The sequence below is a fragment of the Alligator mississippiensis genome, chromosome 10 (genome assembly GCF_030867095.1).
Source record: "Alligator mississippiensis isolate rAllMis1 chromosome 10, rAllMis1, whole genome shotgun sequence".
NCBI lineage: Eukaryota > Metazoa > Chordata > Crocodylia > Alligatoridae > Alligator > Alligator mississippiensis.
In genome coordinates this window covers 28,444,954-28,464,455 of record NC_081833.1, presented here as the reverse complement: position 1 = coordinate 28,464,455, position 19,502 = coordinate 28,444,954, and the positions used below count along the sequence as shown (strand labels likewise).

General features: G+C 48.4%; 1 protein-coding gene across 1 annotated transcript in view; it reads right to left on the bottom strand.

The window, feature by feature from the left end:
* LOC106738058 (uncharacterized) overlaps positions 1–18,590 on the bottom strand; it is an 89,275-nt gene extending 70,685 nt beyond the window's left edge. The window contains exons 1-5 of the mRNA XM_019493761.2: positions 18,158–18,590; positions 7,990–8,070; positions 6,184–6,296; positions 5,748–5,838; positions 2,642–3,955 (exon numbers count right to left, since the gene is read on the bottom strand). Of these exons, the coding sequence (XP_019349306.2) occupies positions 2,642–3,955; positions 5,748–5,838; positions 6,184–6,296; positions 7,990–8,070; positions 18,158–18,590 (2,032 nt within the window). The remainder of the gene's footprint in view (positions 1–2,641; positions 3,956–5,747; positions 5,839–6,183; positions 6,297–7,989; positions 8,071–18,157) is intronic.
* Between the last annotated feature and the right edge of the window lie 912 nt (positions 18,591–19,502).

Below are 19,502 nucleotides of genomic sequence, written 5' to 3'. Positions count from 1 at the left end.
GCCAAAGCTCCTCCTGGGACCAAGGCCAGAGGTTCCTGGCTAATGGGTTTTGCCCCTCCACTCAGGGACAGACCAAATACCATATCTGGAGTCAGGAAGGAAGAAAGGAATTTTACCCCATGGTCAGTTTGGTATGGACTGTGGGGTTTGCCTCCCTCTGCCACAGGGGGGATGGTCCCTCTACTCAGGACCTCTTGGGTGTATACTGACAAGATTTCATAGAAGCAGGACATTGGCTGCTATGGTTTCCCTGCTTTACCTGTGGCAGGTTAGAGTGTTAGGTCCATCTTGGGTCAGGGTTGTTGCAATCTTATGTAGGGTTTAGATTATGGTTTGTATGGGATGGTTTAGATAGGGCTGATCCTGCCTCAGGCAGGGCAGTTAGACTGGATGACCTCTGAAGGTCCCTTTCAGCCCTGCTTCTCTGTGATTCTATGATTCTATGAAAGTAAGTTTGTGTTAGGAGATAACCCTCACCTGAAAGGGAACAACTTTGCAACACTATGAGGGCACTTAGCATGTGCTAAACTGCTTGAACATCCAGCAGCTCATGTGTTAACTTAGCACTTAGTGTTAAGTTGAACATGTGACACCATCCAAAGATGCCACAAAGGTACGCTCTCTAGCTAGGGGAGAGGGGGATGAGAGGGGCCACTCTTCAGTTAATAGGTAGAACCAAGGAGGGGACAGCCCCAGGTATGGGACAGATCCTCCAGAACATCAGACAAAGACAGTCACATAGCCAGTTGGCCATGCCACTCCTACAGCCCCCTACTGCCCAGTCCTGCCAGATCAGCAGGACCAAGCAGGGGCAGCCCTCAGATCAGTGACAAAGCCACCCCAAGCAGCTGATCGGTAGGACCATGCAGCAGGTAGTGTTCTGGCCAGACAGCTCCCTGCTAAGCAGGCTATCAGGGAACCAGATGCTCCCTCTCCTTGGAAAGAGGCAGGGGTCCACAGGATATTAGTGAACAGGAATACCTATCCACGTTAACTTCATCATGGAAAACCTTCCCACAATAAAGATGCTGCTGTTTTAAGCATCAGCTTTTTTGTTGCAGATCTGACTTTTGGGGGCCAGATCAACTATTCTTTTAATTGGGACAAAAAGCCTGAACACGTGGGTGCAGGCTTCGGATCATGCTGCAACAGTGGATAAAGCACAAGAAAAGAAATGTCTGTCTAAGCCCTGAGAGTGCTCTAACCACTAGGGTCCACATGGCCTTCAGCTCAGGCACCTAGTGAAGTTCAGCTTTACTTAATTTGCATTCAACCAGATATTTTTTGTCTGTTTGTTTCATTACAAAATGGGGGTAGGAGTGGAGGTGGCAGTGAAGGCAGGGGAAAAGCGATGAGAATGGATGAAGCCTCTCTGGGAACTTTTTTGGCTCCCCAAATGGAAAATCAGGTTTTAGCAAAGCCTTCTCCACATTATGTCCCCCAGCCCACAGGCCCTGCTCAGCCCCGACACTGCTGTGGGGAGCCTCACCCTCTCTTCCATCCAATACCTCCCACCCTACTGCTGACTATAGTCCCAGTCCTTTATCACTATTGATTTATTTTTCCATCCAGTTCAATCCATTGCTTCTCAAAAAAACCCAGTGGTGCCCCGGCAGTAAATGATGGTGTCAAATGGATGATGCGAACAAACTTCCTTGTTTGTTTCAGTCTCTACTGGGATCACACAACACAGATTTGTATGCGTGTGCCTTTGCCAAAGGAACGGTATTTACCCTGTACAGACAGGCCATATTCTGAGAGGCCACGTTCTGCCTGAATTAGCAACATGGCCAATGATCACTGGGAAAGCAGCATTCCCCGGAGGCTTTTGTCAGAGCCCTGGGGAGCCAGTCTATAACTGTCTTTAGCATCTTACCCCAAAGGTACTATTCCAGCATCTGCTCCCCACAGTCTATTCCCACACCTCCCTATGCCCTCAACCACTGCTCTACATCCACACCAACACTCCCTCCCTTTCATGGTCTGAGTCTGAGAAGACTAGGACCAGTGCCCAAGATGGGTGAAGCTACAGCCAAGGGCCCAGAACCTGAGGGGCAGGAAACAGGGGCAGGGGCCCAAAGCCAGAGACAGGGCAAAACAGGGGCTGGAGCCCTTAAGCCAGATCTAACACAGTGGGCCTAGGCTAAGGGGAGAGCAGCTAGAGGAAAGAGGTGGTGCCTGGGAATGCCAAAGCCCTGACAAGGGCATGGAGGCCTGACAGCATATTGGAGGCCAGGTGCCCACTGAAGCAATTTACCGTGAACATCTGTGAGGCATGGGCATGGATGTAGGGGTGGAAGGATACCACAAATAACCCTTAAAAGCAACAGATGTTGTAGGGGCACAGATGGGCCAGGAGGACCTGCTTGGCGTCGGACAGGACGGGGTACAGTGGGGTTTGGGAAGGACCCATTGGCCAAACACAGGCAAAAACTCACTTCGGGCCCCTGGGGCAGCCTCCCTTTGTCATATTCAAATTATTCCAACAAAGGCATGGCAGACAAGGGAAGGGGAAGTATAACCAGGGAGGCAAAGCAGGGCAGGAGCCGCATGGCCACTAACAGCATGTTATGGCTGCTCCTTGGGCTCTGGTCCTGCTACACAACCCCACCACAATTGCAGCACTGTGCTCCAGACTTACAAGGATTCGGATAGCAAGCTCTCCTCTCGGCTGGCTGATGCTCTAGCTCAGAGCTAGCCCAAACTTCTTCTATGCCATCACTATCCACCGCATAAGCAATATCCTTCCCAGACTGTCGTGAGGGAGTCACCAGCTCCTGCTGTGTCACTTCTGTATCTGTTCTGGGATCTTGTCGACTGACTGTAGAGAGGGAGTTCACCTCCCAAGACCTATCCTGTGTTGGAGCACAGCTGTCTTTGGCTTTACCTGTGGGCATCTGGGCACTTACAGGTCTACTAGACAAATGGTTGTTCACAGCTGAGCCTTGCAATGCTGACCACTGTTCCATGGGCTTCCCTAGCTCAGGGGATAGCCCTTGACTGGTCTGCAGGAGGGTTATGAGCTGAGATCTGATCTGCCCTTCAGAGGCTATGGAAGAGCCATTGGAGGTGGATGTGAGTGTGGTGGTGTGAGAAGGGTGATCTGGGGAGAAGTGCCGATGTTCAGCCTGTCTTCTTGTGCATAGACTCTGAGCTGTTCTTCCATCCCAGGACCTGGTGTGGCTGGCAGAGACATCTAGAGCCTTGAACAGCTGTCCAGGACTCAGCTCTTCAAGCAACAACCTGCTCCTTCCAGGGAGAGGCTGAGCCCATCTGGATGAATCCTCCAGGCCTTCACTCCCTTGCATTGTAGGCCATGAAGCACTTTCTTCAGGGTTCCTCACCAATTCCAGGGTCAAATGACCACAGGCCCAAATACCTGTGGAGCTGGCCCTCTCTGTGCCCATGCTGCTTGATGTGTGCATGGTATTGCTCTGGCTCAGCCTGGATATCCTTCCTCCCAAAGACTCCAGGCTCTCTCTCCTGTTCCTAGTGCTAACAAATTGGGGCCTTTCCACACCACTAGTTGAAGCCACCAATAAGTCATCTTCCAACTCCTCCTTAGGTTGCTGCAGGTACTCTTGCTTTCTTTGCCTATGGCTTGTGAGAACCTCCAATGTGCCTTCACATTCCTTCACACAGAGAGAAGGACCAGTGCTTCCTGCTGTCATTCCTACAGCACTTCCCTCCACAGTGGAGTCCTCAGTTGAGAAGTCAAAAGCAAGCACATCACCTTCCTCATCAAAATTCACTAGAGGGTCAACCATGCCTTCCTCAAACGTGGTGGCAAAGTCCTCTGTACAAATGGAATTAGAGTCACTCTGGTAGCTCAGATTTTCTGGGGTCTGCTCAGAGCCAAGGAGGTTCCTCATCCTCCAGCTGTATTCATCTTTCTGAGAGGAACCAACTTCACCCAAGGAGATGATATCTTTAGCTCCATAGCATCCTTTCATCTCTGCATAGAGGAGAGAAGTAAATAAGGAGCAGTGAGTTCTTCCTCTAATCAGAACTAATACAGATGAGTGTGCTCACCTTCCCAGCACAAATCAACAGGAAATGGAGCTGGGGAACCAGAACAAGAATCTCCATTCGGCTGGGAGGCTTAGAACTAGCACAATGTATGGGCCAACTGCTCTATTTAAAGCATGCTAGCAATGTTCAACTACACAAGGTAAAAACCCCTCCTGGAACTCGGGTCCAAGCAGCTAGGCACAAAAGAGAAACTGATTTTTTAAACAAGTTAATAAGCTGGAGGCAAGAATTCTTGTGGCTGATATCTTTTATTGGACCAACTCAATGTTTGGAGAGACAGGCAAGCTTTGGGCATCAAGTACTCTGATATGTGAAAGCTTGTCTGTGTCTCTCCCAATCAGAGTTGGTCCAATAAAAGATATCACCTACAAACATTCTTGCCTCTCACGGCACCAGTATCAGCTCAACGCTACTTAATAAGCTGTAAAGACTTGCCTCTGTTTCCCCACAGAGTAATTCAAGGTTATGGCAGAGGTTTTCAGAGTCCTGTTCTGTTCATTTGTAGATCTCAAACCACTTTAAAAAAGATGGTGTCTACCATTATCCCCAACTAGCAAATGGAGAAAGTGAGGCACAGAGATTTGCCCAAGATGTCAGAACAATCCCAGCATAGGAACAGAACCCAGGCCCCTCCACTGCCATGCACCAGGGATTGTGCTGCTCCAGTGACCTTTGTTCTTTTGCCAGGCCTGTATACTATGGCAGTTTCCTGTTGCAGGATTTTTCAAACCTTTCTTGGAAGTACCTGGTGCTGGCCACGTGGTCATGGTCAAAGAAAAAACACTGCAGTGCATGGACCTGAATCAGGCTGATCAGACTTGTATTCCTATTTGTCATTTTAATGTTCATTTGATACCCTGTCTCCACTTGGCAGGGAGCCAACAGTAGAATTATGTCCCTTTTTGGTAGTTTCTAAGAGAATTGTGGCTGTGCTCTAATATCTTTTAAACAGAACTACTTTCTGCCATCTGAGTGTAGTGACTCAGGTTGTAGTTTGGAGTTGCTCCCTTACTTGGATTTCAGAGGTTGGGAACTGGAAAATGGTGGCTCAGTTAAGCTAGTTAGTCAGAGAAAGGCAAGGCTCTACAGAGGTTGTCTACTACTCCACAATAAAGTTCATTGTTTAGTTCTTCTCATTCATGTATGCTTGTGTTTACTGAACCTGGTGATCACCGCATTATGGTTTCCTTGCTAGTTTATGGAGTGAGTGTTTCTTGCAGCTTCTTCTGTTTTCTGGGTTTATGATGTTCTGTTTGCTCTAAATTTAACTCAGATGTGCAGCAGCCTGTAGCCCTACAAATGCAGCAAAACTGCTTCACCTCGAACAGTTTATCCAGGGTCAAAGTCAGGGTGATTTACCTCACTTGTATGTAACAGGCTCATGCACACAAAACTGTTACCAAATAGTTGCTGCTGCGCAGTCCTGAACAACAGCTCATCCTCCCCTTTTGAAGCTGCTATGAGAATTTGTTTGTCCTTTCCTCATTACTCCCAAGCTTTGTCTTGTCTAATTAAATCAAACACTCTTTTGGTAGGGCCCATTTCTTCTAGTGTGGATCAAAAGCCTCATGCAATAGGGTCCCCACTTCATTTGGGACCACCAATAGCTGCTCTCCATGTCTTAATAGGGAAAGACCAATTTGGCCTGTGTGACCACACATTGCTCACCACAGGAATAAGCCTATGCTATCACTTTTCTCACATCACTTACTCACCTGCCACAGGTGGGGCATCAGGTGAACACTCCAGGGAGGTATGCTCCACTTCTGGGCTGGTGCATGTAACTCTTGCCCCAGAGCCCTGCCACTGCAGATGGGGAAGAAACAGGCTATGGAAAAACTGTCATGCACCCCTCAGTTGGTTACTCAGGGTCCAGGAAAGGACATGAAGTGTGTGCATGAAGGGAAGGCATTCATAGCAGATCCAGTGCACTGTAGAGACCCTACATGGTGTTAATGCCATTCCAGACAGAGGTGCTTTCCCTGCCCTGTGGCCAGGTTCTCCAATGTGGACTATGCCAGAGAGGTGGCCAGATCCTGCACACTTGGTACCCCAATAGTACCTGGGACTAACCCCTCCCACTTGTTATTGTTCATCCCCTTCTGATCTATAACTAGATTTCCATCCCTTGCCTGGCCCCTCCCCACATACCTCCAGCTGGCTGAGCTGAGCATCAATAGAGTCCAAGAGGTAATCGCAGTAGTCCTTTTCCCAAGCTCTTGCAGTCACAGAATGGGATGGCTGCTGCTTTGTCTCCTCTGTGTCTGTGGGGTGGTTACACATTTCCATTAGTACTCATGAAACCTTGTGCAATAAACACTGACAAGACTCAGCCTGGAGGCCCATCTGTTCTACGGAGAAGGATAGGCTTGTTCAATGGAATTCACCCTAGAGGCAGGTAGGACTTTAACTGGCTGCTAATTGTTAGGTGACACACTTATGAGGTGGAAGGGGATGCTAAGTCAATGGACTGAAATTACATGGCTCTCTTGCCAACCTATTCAGAAAGGTGCACTGAGTGTGCGAACACCCTTCCTTCCCACTGGATGGTGAACCTCAGTGATCCTCCTTGCTGTTGCTTTGGGATAAGTAAGCTGTGATGCACAGTGCACATCCAGCAGCCTGTCTGTGAGACATGCTGTCCAGGCATCATGCTCCATCTGCCACCACTCATGGGTTGATATTAAGACTGTCAGTTCTTCGGGACAGGGACCTAGTGCTTCCAAATCACGAATAGTATTCAGTAATACAGCACTCCAGGACTTCAACAATGAGCTGCTGGATTGAGACACCTAATTCCCAGTCGTTCCAGGAACAAGATCAGCAGGACAGTTGACTCACAAAAGTGGTCAATGAGACACTGCATGGGATGAGAGGTTGTAAGGCATCACTGAAAAGTGCTAGGAACTTAATGGGAGACTTAAGAGGGGGCAGCACAGTGTGTCACCAGTTAGAGTATGCATGTACACTGCAAGCCACCCGGGGTGTCTTTGTGTGCCTGCTGACAAGAACGTTCATGTTTACTGGCAGGTGTGTGAATGCATGCATGCATGTACATGCACTTACAGGTGAGTTCTGTACATGTGAGATGAAGTGAAGAATAAAACCATTCAAAAGTACCTGAAGCACCCACTCTTCATTTTTAACAAGTTCTGCGCCTTTTCAGTTTTAGAAGAGGGGCTGTGCTGAGTAAGCTCTGCCCTCAGCTGGCCCCTCCAATGGCTAATTACAAGGTACTGTGGGAAGGAAGCTTGCTCTGTTGTCTAAGGAGAGCTAAGAGCATTTCAGTCCCTGAAGTTGCCCTCTGGACTTTTCTCATGGCAAGTTCATTTAAGGCAAGAGCATCAAACATATGGCCCGTGGGATGCATCCAGCCCATGGAGCCCTGCCATCTGGCCCCTGGAGCTGCCCCTTTTGCTACACTAGACCACCCCACACACAGTGCCTGGGATGTGTGTTTCCCACAGTGTTTGCTCAGGCTGGGTCCTAGGCTATGACACATACTGAAGCCAGTCCCTGAGGGATGCACAGCCCATGGTTCTTGCTTGGGCTGGTCCCAGGCTGTGCTGCTTGTGCTGGATCTGGCATGCAGGTGGAGAGGTGGGGGGTGGGGGTGGAATTCGTGATCCTGATCTGGCCCATAGACTAGCCCTGCACCACTCATCTCGCCCACATGGTGCAGGGCTGGTCCACAGGCCAGATCAAGATCACAAATCTTGAATCCCACAGAGCCAGATGAGTCGGACACCCCTGATTTAAGGAAACAGAATTAAACCAAGCCAGAAAAGTCCTCATCCTAGTCTTCACCAGTCTATCACTCTGAGCATTAATTTTGCGTTGGGGAGGTGAGAGTGAGCAGTGGTGATGGCATCCAGAATCACATGCTGTCTGACACAAGGGAAGTCAGTATCAGCATACAGAACAGAGCAAACCCCTGTGCACAGGCTGTGTCCTTACTGGATTCAGCATTTTCCTCCCTCTGGTCTTCAAGGGCAGCACTGCCATTGTCCAGCTCTGTATCAGTCATTGTGCCTGGCCCTAAAACACAAAAACATAGCAGTAAGCAGGGTTAGCAGCTTCCTCTATGTGTCCCTTGGGGCACATAGCTCTTGGAAGACTCTCTGTGCCACTCCACTGCACCTTTTTTCTGTCACAGCTGAGAGGAAGGTGCTGCACTGCAAGGAACTAAGTACACACAATCATGTCATCTGCACATGCAAGAGCCTGCTAGTCACTCCCACCTGCAGGAGTTTCTCTTTAACTCACGTGTTAGGTGCCTACCTTTGGAACAGAAGCCCCTTAGTTCAGCCTTTGCTGATGATTATGATTGCTGGTCTATCTATGGCCCTAGTCAATCTATGTACAGCCAGGTATCTGCCTTGCTCCAAAGACACTGGGCACAGATGCTGGGAAAGGGCCACTGCAACAATAGCAGAGGAAGTAACTCAAAACCAGACTTGTGTTTTCAAAAGTAACTAGTGATTTGGGGGGCCTAGTTCAGACAAGCTGGAATCTGCTCTCTTTGCAGTGTCTAACAATGGCCCGCCAAATCACTGGTTAGTTCTGATGGTGTTAGAGTGCTGCTGTAGCCATGATGGTCCAGGAAAGGTAGAAGTGGCAAGGATTTTATGTAACAGGGGTGTAGGTTGTAGCCATGCTGGTCTAAGAACACAGGCAGACAAGGTTCTTTGGGTGAATCTGATATCTTTTATTAGACCAACTTAAATAGTTGGAAAACAATTATTAAGCAAGCTTTTGGGTTCAAAAACCCTTCGTCAGGCTAAGGAAGTTTCAGCAGTTGGTGTGTGCTCTTCCTGGATGGAATGAAAAGTAAAGAAGCCAGAGGCTGGGCTGGTATGCATACAAGACAGGTAGTCAGTGAAAACTACATTGTATGCATACCAGCCCAGCCTCTGGCTTCTTTACTTTTCATTCCATCCAGGAAGAGCACACACCAACTGCTGAAACTTCCTTAGCCTGACGAAGGGTTTTTGAACCCAAAAGCTTGCTTAATAATTGTTTTCCAACTATTTAAGTTGGTCTAATAAAAGATATCAGATCCACCCAAAGAACCTTGTCTGCCAAGGGTTTCATGTGACATCTTTTACTGGACCAACTGCATAGTGGGGACAGCCAGTAGACAAGCTTTCAGGCACAAAGTACCATTCCAGTTTGTGCCCAAAAACTTATCTAATGTATCTGCCAACCATACAGCTGGTTCAATAAAAGATATCACAAAAAGCCCTCCTTTCTGATTAGTTTTGAGAATGTAAGCAAAAACAATCTAAACTAAAAAGGCTATAGATCTCTGCCCCCTACTGGATGAAGTTAGAACTACTGTATTTACTGAAGATGACTGAATTTAAGATGACCCTCCAGTAATCAGATTCTATACATAGAAAACTTATAAATTTGTTATAATTTTCCATGTACAGATTCTAATTACTAGAGGGCCATCTTGAACTCATACTCCCACTGCTGCAGTGGGGAAAGCACTGGCAGGGGGCAGGCAGGGGGTACGGAGTCAAGCAGCTTCACCCCTGCCCCTCGACCCCCATACCTTGCCCCCTGGCCCCTCAACTTACTCCCCCTGATGCCTCCCAACTGGCACCTGCCCTTCTGCTACTTACCCCTCCATGCCTATACACCCTGGCACTTTACCCACCCCACCACCCCACTTCCCCTCAGGGCTTGTCCTCTTGCTCTTCTGCCTGCTTGCTAAAAACTTAACTTGGATTTGAGAAAATATTAATTGGTGTGACATGGCCTTTGCACTGTTAATAGTTAATGGAGATTCCCCTCTGGCTAAATAAAAATGGCCTGTACATTAGAAACATAAGCATCCAGTTTTCTCTGTCTTGCCTGTCAGTGACCAGTTAGTGTTAGCAAATAGAGCAATAAACTGGAATTTTAGAGACAGATGCATTTCTTGAGAAAGGAGCAGTCTCTGTCATTCAGAGGCACTGAATGCATGTGTCTAACTGTCTGACACTTGATTTCTGTATTTTGTGAGAACCCCTGTGCATGTGAGTGTGGGCTAGGGCAGTGGTGATGCATAGAGGGTGCACATGCACCCCCTGACAGCACTGGTGCACCCCCTGACAGTGGCATTCCCTGCTTAGGCGATGGGCAGGAGGGGGCAGGCGAGAGCACTGGTGCCCCCCACCCCCCATTAGAGTGCTGGCTGGGGAGTGGGGGTGCCAGGAGAAGCAATCCCTGTGGTTCCCTCACGGCCGATTGTGCCAATCGGGGGCGGGGGGTACGGATCACCCATGAATGATCACACCTGCTCAGAAGGGCCAGACCCCTCCACCGGTCACTGACTGGCCACTGGGGGGGTGGGCAAGTGCCCCCCTGACTCAGAAGGCACCAGTCGCCCGTGGGCTAGGGCTTGTGTTCAGCAGCAGGTGTTTAACACCTTCCCCAACTAAGCTTAACTAGGAAGTGCAGGGCTAACCTAAGCTATAAAAGTTGGATTGCCAGTGAACACTGGAAGCCAATAACTAGGATGGATTGCCAGGAATGTGGTGTGGTGTTTGTGAGTTGTGTTTTGGTTTTGTTCTTTCCCAAAAGCCTTTTCTCCCAGGCTTCTGCCTTAAAAGCCTAAAGGGCAGAAAATGACAATTGTGGCATCCACAGAAGAACGTCCAAGCAAGATGGGGAAATTAAGAGGACAGGTTGTGCAAGCTGCAGGATGTTTGTCATCCTTACATTGGCCCATAATGGTGGGTATTTGTGCATGTGGTTGTCTGATGATGCTTATGAAGGAGAAGCCTAAAGGACTGGAAATAAAAACAAATGGTGGAGCCCAGATGGGAATATGAGCAGGTGATGGAATAAAGGAGAAACAAGGGTGTGCATGCAAGTGAGATGCCTCATAGACATGCCATCTGAGGAATTGATGGCTAGATCTTTAGAAGAGAAAGGGAAGCCATGGAAGCATGTGACTGAGAACAAGGCAAAGTATTGATGGGGGAGGTAGAACTGATGAATTAGCGTAGTATGTTGACAGACAAAGAGGAGAAACAGGTAAGATAGGACAAAAGGATGGCATTAAGAAAAGAGCAGCCAATCCCCATCCCTGAAAAGAAAGAAGACAGAGTGATATCTAAACGTGATTTCAGCCCACAAAGGCGAGAGAAACAGCAAGAGAGATCAATAGATGCAAATCAACAGACAAAATATGCAGCAAAAAGGAAAAAGATCAGAGAAAGATGCAAACACCTGGAAAAGACAGGTTCATGTTACTGAGGATTCACTCCCAAGGAGAAGAAACATACCAGTCACAAGGACAACTCAAAGAAGAGAAGCGTATGCTGTCTACCAGGAATGAAGATATAAGCAGAGATGTAGGGAGGAAATTTTCCCAGTGCTTTATTTTTCTGTGGGAAATTTTCCATTTCTAAAAATTCATTGTTTCATAAAAGGTTTCACCATGACTCTCAACAACACCATCAAATCATTTCCATCAGGACTACAAGAAAAACTACAGACCTTGATCCCCCCCCACTACCCAACCCTGGGACTTTTTAAATGCTCCCTAAAATCCACAAACAAGGGAACCCTGGCAGACCTACCATATCCAACCATGGGACGCTAACTGAGGAAATATCAGGTTTTGTTGAATCAATCCCAAAACCGCTTGTCACCCACAGAGCAAGTTTTGTCCAAGACACTACAGACTTTCTAAGAAAACTTAAAAACAAAGACCACCTTCCCAGCAATACCCTCCTAGCCACCATGGATGTTACCAGCCTGTATACAAACATCCCACACCAGGATGGCATCCAAGCCTGCCTTACATATCTACAGAGGCAAGATTACAACTCAGAGTACAGACCCAAAGATATTACTGACCTTATACACTTCATTCTCACAGACAACAATTTCACTTTTAATAACCAACACTTACTTCAGACGATAGGAACAGCTATGGGCACCAAAATGGCCCCACAGTATGCCAACCTTTTTATGAGCCATCAGGAAGAAGAATTCCTCAAGGACTGCACCATCAAACCCTTGCTATACCTAAGATATATTGATGACATTTTCATCATTTGGACCGAAAAACTCCAATGTCTGATTGAGTTCCAGAAGAAATTCAACAATCACCATCCCTCCATCCGACTTTCTCTAGAATACTCCAGCACCAGCATCTACTTTTAAGACACAATGATCAGTATCCAGAATGATAAAATACAGACCACGTTATACAAGAAATCCACAGACAAACATACATATCTGCACAGAACCAGCAATTACCCTAAACACACCAAAAAATCTGTGATATACAGCCAAGCCCTCAGATACCACCGAATTTGCACTGAGAACACCTGGGATTGCCACCTCACCAACCTCAGGGGCTTTCACCCAACAAGGACAATCCTCCAGAGAGATAGACTGCACATTTGAAAGAGCCATGGGGATACCACGTTAAGAATTGATGCAGTACAGAAGAAAACCCCTCACAAATCACACACTGCTGGTTATGACATATCACCCCTCCCTCAAACCCATACGGAAAATCCTCAAACAATTGCAACCCATACCAGAAAGAGACCTTCCCAGAGCCACCCATCCTAGCCTTCATACAAGCACCGAACCTCGCTAACCTCATCACCAGAAGCAAACTTCCTCAGGCCCAGAACACACTGAATGGATCCAGACCATGCCATGACAAGAAATGCAAAACCTGCCAACATCTCCACCACCCCCACAATTACTACATCCCACAACAGAGATGGATCCAGCATTCCAGGATCTTACAGCTGCACCTCCAAATATGTAATATATCTCATCCAACGCACCAAATGCCCTGATGGAAAATACATAGGAGAGACCAAACAACAACTGCACACCACAATGAACACACACCGGAAATCCATCAAAGACAGTGTGGAGAAAACTTACCTGAAGCCAGAGAGAGGCAGCAGGATGCTGTGTTGGCACCTGCTGGCTGCAAAAGTGAAACCGCCCAGCCCAGCATATGGATACTAGCCCAGCCTCTGGCTTCTTTACTTTTCATTCCATCCAGGAAGAGCACACACCAACTCTTGAAACTTCCTTAGCCTGACAAAGGGTTTCTGAACCCGAAAGCTTGCTTAAAAATGTTTTTTCCAACTATTTAAGTTGGTCTAATAAAAGACATGAGATTCACCCAAAGAACCTTGTCTGCCTATGTCTTTAGACCAACATGGCTACAACCAACACCCTTGTTTCATAAAATTCATTAGTAACAATGAATGGATGCCAATACAATATTAGGCAAGCTTGGTGGGTAGCAGAGACTATGTCTCCTCTCACATGGTGGAAAGGATACGGTAACACCCAACTGTTGTCCAGGATTGCTCTAAGGATCCTAAGCATTCCACCAAGAGCAGCTTCTTGTGAATGGATCTGAAAGGCTTTCAACTCAATCAAGATAAAAAAGAGGAATAGGCTAACAAATGAACACACTAAGCTTGTTTCTATTCCTCAAAATCTCTTGGTTCTGGAGAATCAGTCAGAAGCACCATTAGTGAAGAAGATGCAGTGTGATGATAAGTTGCTCTTGCCCATAGACAAAGATGGTAAAACCATCTTTTAGTGAAAGAGAATGTGGTTCAAGTAGTTCTGAATCAGATTTGCCTCAATCTGATTCAGAAATGGGACTAACAAGTAGTGCAAGTGATTCTACAGATAGTGACAGTGAAACTGGAGGTGCTGCAGTGACCTCAGTGGAAGAGAGTTTAACTGTTGAAGTAGATGAGTGGACAACCACGGCATATGATGCACAGTTCTTTGGGTGTGCTAACATTAATGTGTCAACAGTTTTCAGTGCCTTCGTTTTGTTTCTTAAATTTAAACAAACAACATAAAGGAAGTACATGCTATTGTGTATTGTCTTTACATTTTTACAAGTATTCCAATAAAAATAATTTCTTTTCACATAAAGCTTTGAATTTGTTTGAATATAACATTTAAATCACATTAAGTGTGTTGTATTTAATTTTTTTCCTAATCAAATATTTCAGTTCAAATACTTGTGGCTATTGGGTCATAAAATTAACATGGGGGTACCTTTTTAGTTTTGTTTACTAAATATAAGTCAAATAAACATGCTAAATCAAATCACGCTTTATTTAGGGCATTGGAAAATGTTCCGGAAAACCCACATCTCTGGATATAAGCCATAGACCTGAGGCTGAAGAGGATTCTCACGGGAGTGGGGAAAAATCCATTAATCATTCTTCGGGTTGGAACAAATGACAGAGTCAGACATGGCTTATCCTTGCTGACAAGGATAAAGAATGATTATGCTAGGCTGGGAGAGAGATGCATTAAGACCTAAAAGTCCAAGTGATCCTCTGCAGAATTTTATCTATCCCAGGAAGAGGGAAAAGGCAGGGTAATATAATGCAGAAAATTGGACGGCTCAGGGACTGGTGGTAATGGAAAGATTCCAGGTGTTTGCATCACATCTTTTTTTTTCTACAGTTCACCAGTTCATTAATATACAATGTTTAAATAGTTTGTACCTTTGAATCATGGCCATTATTCTACCATGTCTCCTCTTACTCCTACAATATCCAGGTTAGCATCTCACCAAGAATTTTATGACCCAGGCTCCTTGTATTGTACAACCATTTCAGTAGTTTTCTTTACCCATTTTTCCATTTGGAATGCATGTGACCATCTTATTTCCCAGTGATGACTATGCTATTCCTTTCCACAGCCCTTCCAGTCCTTGGTAACCTTCCCTTCTTAGCCACCTCCCCATTATCCAGCCCACTCACACATACATGCCTGAGAGCAAACTTGCACTTTCTTACACGTAGGCACGCTAACATTTCTTCTCCACGTGGAGATTTTGTACATTCTCCCAATTCCTCCCCCCCACGCCGCTGTCCGACCCCAGCTCCTAGTTTAAAGCACTTCTGATCAGCCAGGCCAGACTCGATCCCAGAAAACAATGTCCTCGGTTATGTAAGTGGAGCCCATTCATGGAGAAAAGTCCTCTGTCCACAGATAGTCATTGTACTTCCACAGATGGTTGTCGCCAGTAATCATACTTCCCCTTATGGGCAGAGACAGTGAGATATCATGAAACACACCCAGAGAAGCAAAGCCTTGTATGCCTAAAGCTGGAGTTGCCCTGACTATATCTCATAATCAGGGATTCTGATTTTCCCTGATAAAAAAATACCAAATTATCTGCTAAAAAATCACAAATTCTCTGCTAAAAACCCCAAAATCTGTGATTAAAATTAAAGGCCCCTCCACAGCTCCCCAAGCCCTGCTGGTGCCTCTCATTTCCCACCCACAGCCCCCACAGCCTTGCTGGTGCCTCTCACTTCCCACCCACAGCCTCCACAGCCTTGCTGGTGCCCCTTACCCCCCACCCACAGCCCCTGCTCCCCCAGCCCAGCTCCACCTGGTTCCACAGCCCCCTGCCTCCACTCTCCCACCCCCGCTGCGGGCTGGGGTGGGGCAGCTCCCTGCTGCTGCAAAATGGCAAAATCCATGGGTTTCTCTGGTAAAATGAGAAGTCCGCGTTTGGCTCTGGTAAAAGGCAAAATCTGCGGTTTACTCCATTTTTCCATGGGAAATGGAAAACCCAGATCCCTGCTCATGAGGAACCTCAGCTTTTTTGACTGGTTCCCCAGACATACAGTTGCATCTCTGTGAATGCCTACAAATGCCTTGACTTTGATAGGACTGAGCAGCTTGGCGCCTAGCTCATGCCTATTCTCAATTAGGTTCTCAGTTAAGCTGTTTTTTAATACTCAGACAAAGGAGTTGCCGTCCCTGCTTTTATACAGTGGTCTCATGGTCAGACCCAGAAGGCTACATGTGCTATTAATGCAAAGCAATGAACTCTGGTGTGGTTTGCAATTTATAGCTCCTAGGTGCAGCCCTTGCACGAGTGAATGGGGCTGCAGCATGTTGAGCTGGGGCAGAGCAGCCCCGATTGGCAGGAGCCCTGAGGGTCAGCCTGTCAACCTGGGGCTGCTCTAACCTGGCTCAATGTGCTGCAGAGGTGCTGGCTGGGGCAAGAGGGTGCTACAGTGCAGGGTTAGACAGCAGGCAGCCCCTGCATAGTAGCACCCTCATGCCCCAGCCAGCTCCATCACTGTCTACATGCGTGTTTCACCACAAGTAAATATGCCACTGTTTTGGGCAGTACTATCTTACAGTGGAGTTCACTGCGTTTGTATATGGTGACACTACTGGAGTACTAATTAAAGGGTTCTGCAGTAAAGCTGACCTCCACCAGGATGGCTGAGTGGTTAAGGTGTTGGACTTAAAATCCAATGGATGTATGTCTGTGTGGATTTGAACTCTACTGTTAGTAGCTGCTGTTTTAGATCACTTTAGGCTAGACATAAGGAAAAATGTCTTTACAAGTTGAGTGCCAAGGGTTTGGAACAGGCTCCCACCCGAGGTGGTACAGTCATCTAACCTGGCTATCTTCAAAAAGCGGCTTGATGCCCATCTTGCTGGGGTCATCTGATCCCAGCAGTCTTTCCTGCCCAAGTGCAGGGTGGGGCCTGGACCCAATGATCTGTAAGGTCCCTTCCAGCCCCTAAAAACTATGAAACTATGAAAGTGTCTCATGTAGACACACCCGGAAAGTGGGAGAACTGGGTTTAAGCTCCTTTTCGGTCTGAAGGAATTCAAACCCATAGCTCTTAGGAAAAACTTTAACCAACAGGTGATGAGGCTGTTCAAGGTAGGAGAACTCCATGTCTATTGGAGATTCACATTTTAGGAAATTGAGACAAGAAGAAAAGAGGGGAAAGCATGTGCTCCTAAATAGCTTAATGCTGAGAGCATCTCCCTGGAAGTCAAAAAACCTGGGTCCCAGGTCACACTCTTCAGACTGTTTCTTTGTCACATTTAGCATGTATTGGATAAAACACAGAAACAGTTGCAGGAGCAGGCCACTCAGCAAGTAAGTGCCAGGATTTCTACTTACAAAGCTCCTGCTGAATTTGCTTGGCCACACTGCTCCTAGGCAAGACCGTCTGTCTTCCTAAGCTCTCCTTTAACCCATAAAACAGGAGCAACATGTGCTTTGCACTTTCACAAAATTTTTCCCATCTGTGGATTTCAGAGACGGGGAAAAATAGGTAGCACTGTTTTAGAGTTGCAATAATTGAGGCAGATTCTTATAGGTTATGAAACTCTGCTCCCATTTACATTACCAGTAAAACTTACATTGACTTCAGTGGGAGAATACTGGTGCTTCTGAAGAGTGTTGGACAGCTGGCAAAGAACTGTAAGGTCCTGACAGCAGCAGAGCATTTGAATATTAATACGATCACATCCAGCTCTATTTGATCTGGTGACTGGACACAGAAACCTTACATGGTTTCTTACACTCTCAGCTATTAAGAGAGTTGAAAGTACCTGCAGATTAGCGTCTCTCACATATCTCTGCTTTTCTTTCACAAAGAACAATCTTGGCTGGCCTATGTGGGTGAGTGGCTGAAGCACCCCCAAAGCAAAAATAATTTCCTTAATGATGTACTGAGGTCAGTGCTGGCAATCCTACTCTCTGCAGAGGCCACGATATGCAAGTGGCAGAGAAAGTCAGCAAAGAAAAACTCTCCCTGAGAGGCCGAGCGCAGCAGAATCTCTTTGTCCGACCACATTTCTGGACTGCGCCCGCGCTGCCCGAGGGAGCCGGGCTGGAGGGCTCTGAGCCGACCATGCTGCACAGCTGGCAGTGCCAAGTCTGACCGCTGGCGCCTTGCTCTGCCAGCGAGCGTCACCCATCACCCTGGGCCACAAGAGCAAGGCTAAGGGAAGAGGGCAGCTCACCAAGATCTTGGCATCTGTGCTGAGGCTGCCAGCAATCCTTTGCTAAGGTGGTTTCTGCAATGGGAAACACCAGAGTACTTGAACTGAAAGCCACAAAACGGGATCAAATGTTAAAACCTTGACTATTATCCGGCCTGGTTTGCCCTCCTGAGAGTCAGGACCCAACATCCATCAAGCCCGTTGTTGGCGAGCGCTGAGTCTGACCTTCCCATTACCCCACAGCTGAACTAGGGGTCAGCCGGGAAGCAGCCCCGAGTTTGGGTGCCCTCCTGTGTCGGGCACCCGCACGCTTCAGCATCGCCTGCTCCCCCGGACTCACAGCGGAGACCTGTCGTCACTTGTCGCTGGGCGCCCAGGCGCGGAGGCGCAGGCGGGGGTCGCTCCGCGCCGTGGAGACGAGACACGGGCCGGGGCCCGAGCTGCGGAGAGAAGAGACACGGCTGGCTCGGCTGCAGCAGGCCGGAGGGTCCCTGCCCCACCAGGCGGCTCCCGGGCCCGGGCCTGCGGCGGCGGGGACGCGGCCCCACACCTGCGGCCCGGCCCGGCCCGGCCCGGCCGAGTGCGCGCCGCTCCCGCTCCCGCCGCCGCCGCTTGTGTGCGTTGCCAGGCAACGGCGCGGGGCGGGGCGGGGCGGGGCGGGGCGAGCCGGCGGCGGCAGCGATGGCGCGCGCAGCCTGCGGCCGGCTGAGGCGGTGCAGGGTCCGGGCCCGCAGCACCGAGATTTGGGAGCTCAGCCTCGCCGGCCCCCGCATGGAGCCGGACGCAGCCCCGAGCCGGAGCCTCAAGCTGCCAACTCGGGCTGTGGCGGTAAATACGAGCAGGGGAGAAGCCAAGGCTGCAGAGCGAGTTGCAGCAGCTTGGGGGAAAGGACAGAAGGGAGACGGGGGGGTGCACGGAGGACGCGGATGTGTGGGTCAGGGAAGACCCTTGGCTGCGGGGCTCCTCCTCTCCTGCCGCGGGCTCCGTGCCGCCGGCGGCCCCGCTCTGCTGCAGCAGCCCTTCTTCTCGGCCCGGGCAGCCTGTCCGCTCCGAGCAACTCGGGTCTGGACTCTGAGGCGGATTAAGGCTTTGGGGGGATGTTGCAGAGCTGACGAGATGAATCCAAGAGCGCTGCCCCCCGGGGCAGCAAAGGTAGAGCAAGCGATGTGAGTAAGCGCAGTATTTGGTATGGCACAGACAGCCTGAACAACTGCTGTGACTTAGTACCGCAGTCCTGACATGGGGCCGGTGTTTAGTGCTAGAGAAGAAACAGCAGGTTATCCCCAAAGTCCCCTGCAGTCGATTAACACGGGAGCCTTGCCAGTCTGGCTACATGGCCTTCTGCCTGTCCCACCTCCAGCACACGCTTTATACAGCTGGGGATCCTCTCCTGCAGCGATTCTCACCCAGGGGTCTTTGGCACCCTGCCGTGCTCCACAATGTTAGCGTTGTTAGGTGTGTAAACATGATTCACAAGAAAACCTGAGGATTTCAAATAAGAATCCACAGTGTTAAAGCTATTCTGCCCTGGTCTTTCTGAGTTCTTTGCAACAGAAGAATTTTGCTATTATTTTTCTGTGGTCAAAAGACAAGTGAAAATGAAGATCTGGCATTTTCCAAGGGGGGCCATGAGTCTAACAAGGTGTGTCCTGAAGGGGTGACCTGACGAGGGGTGCCTTGAGTGT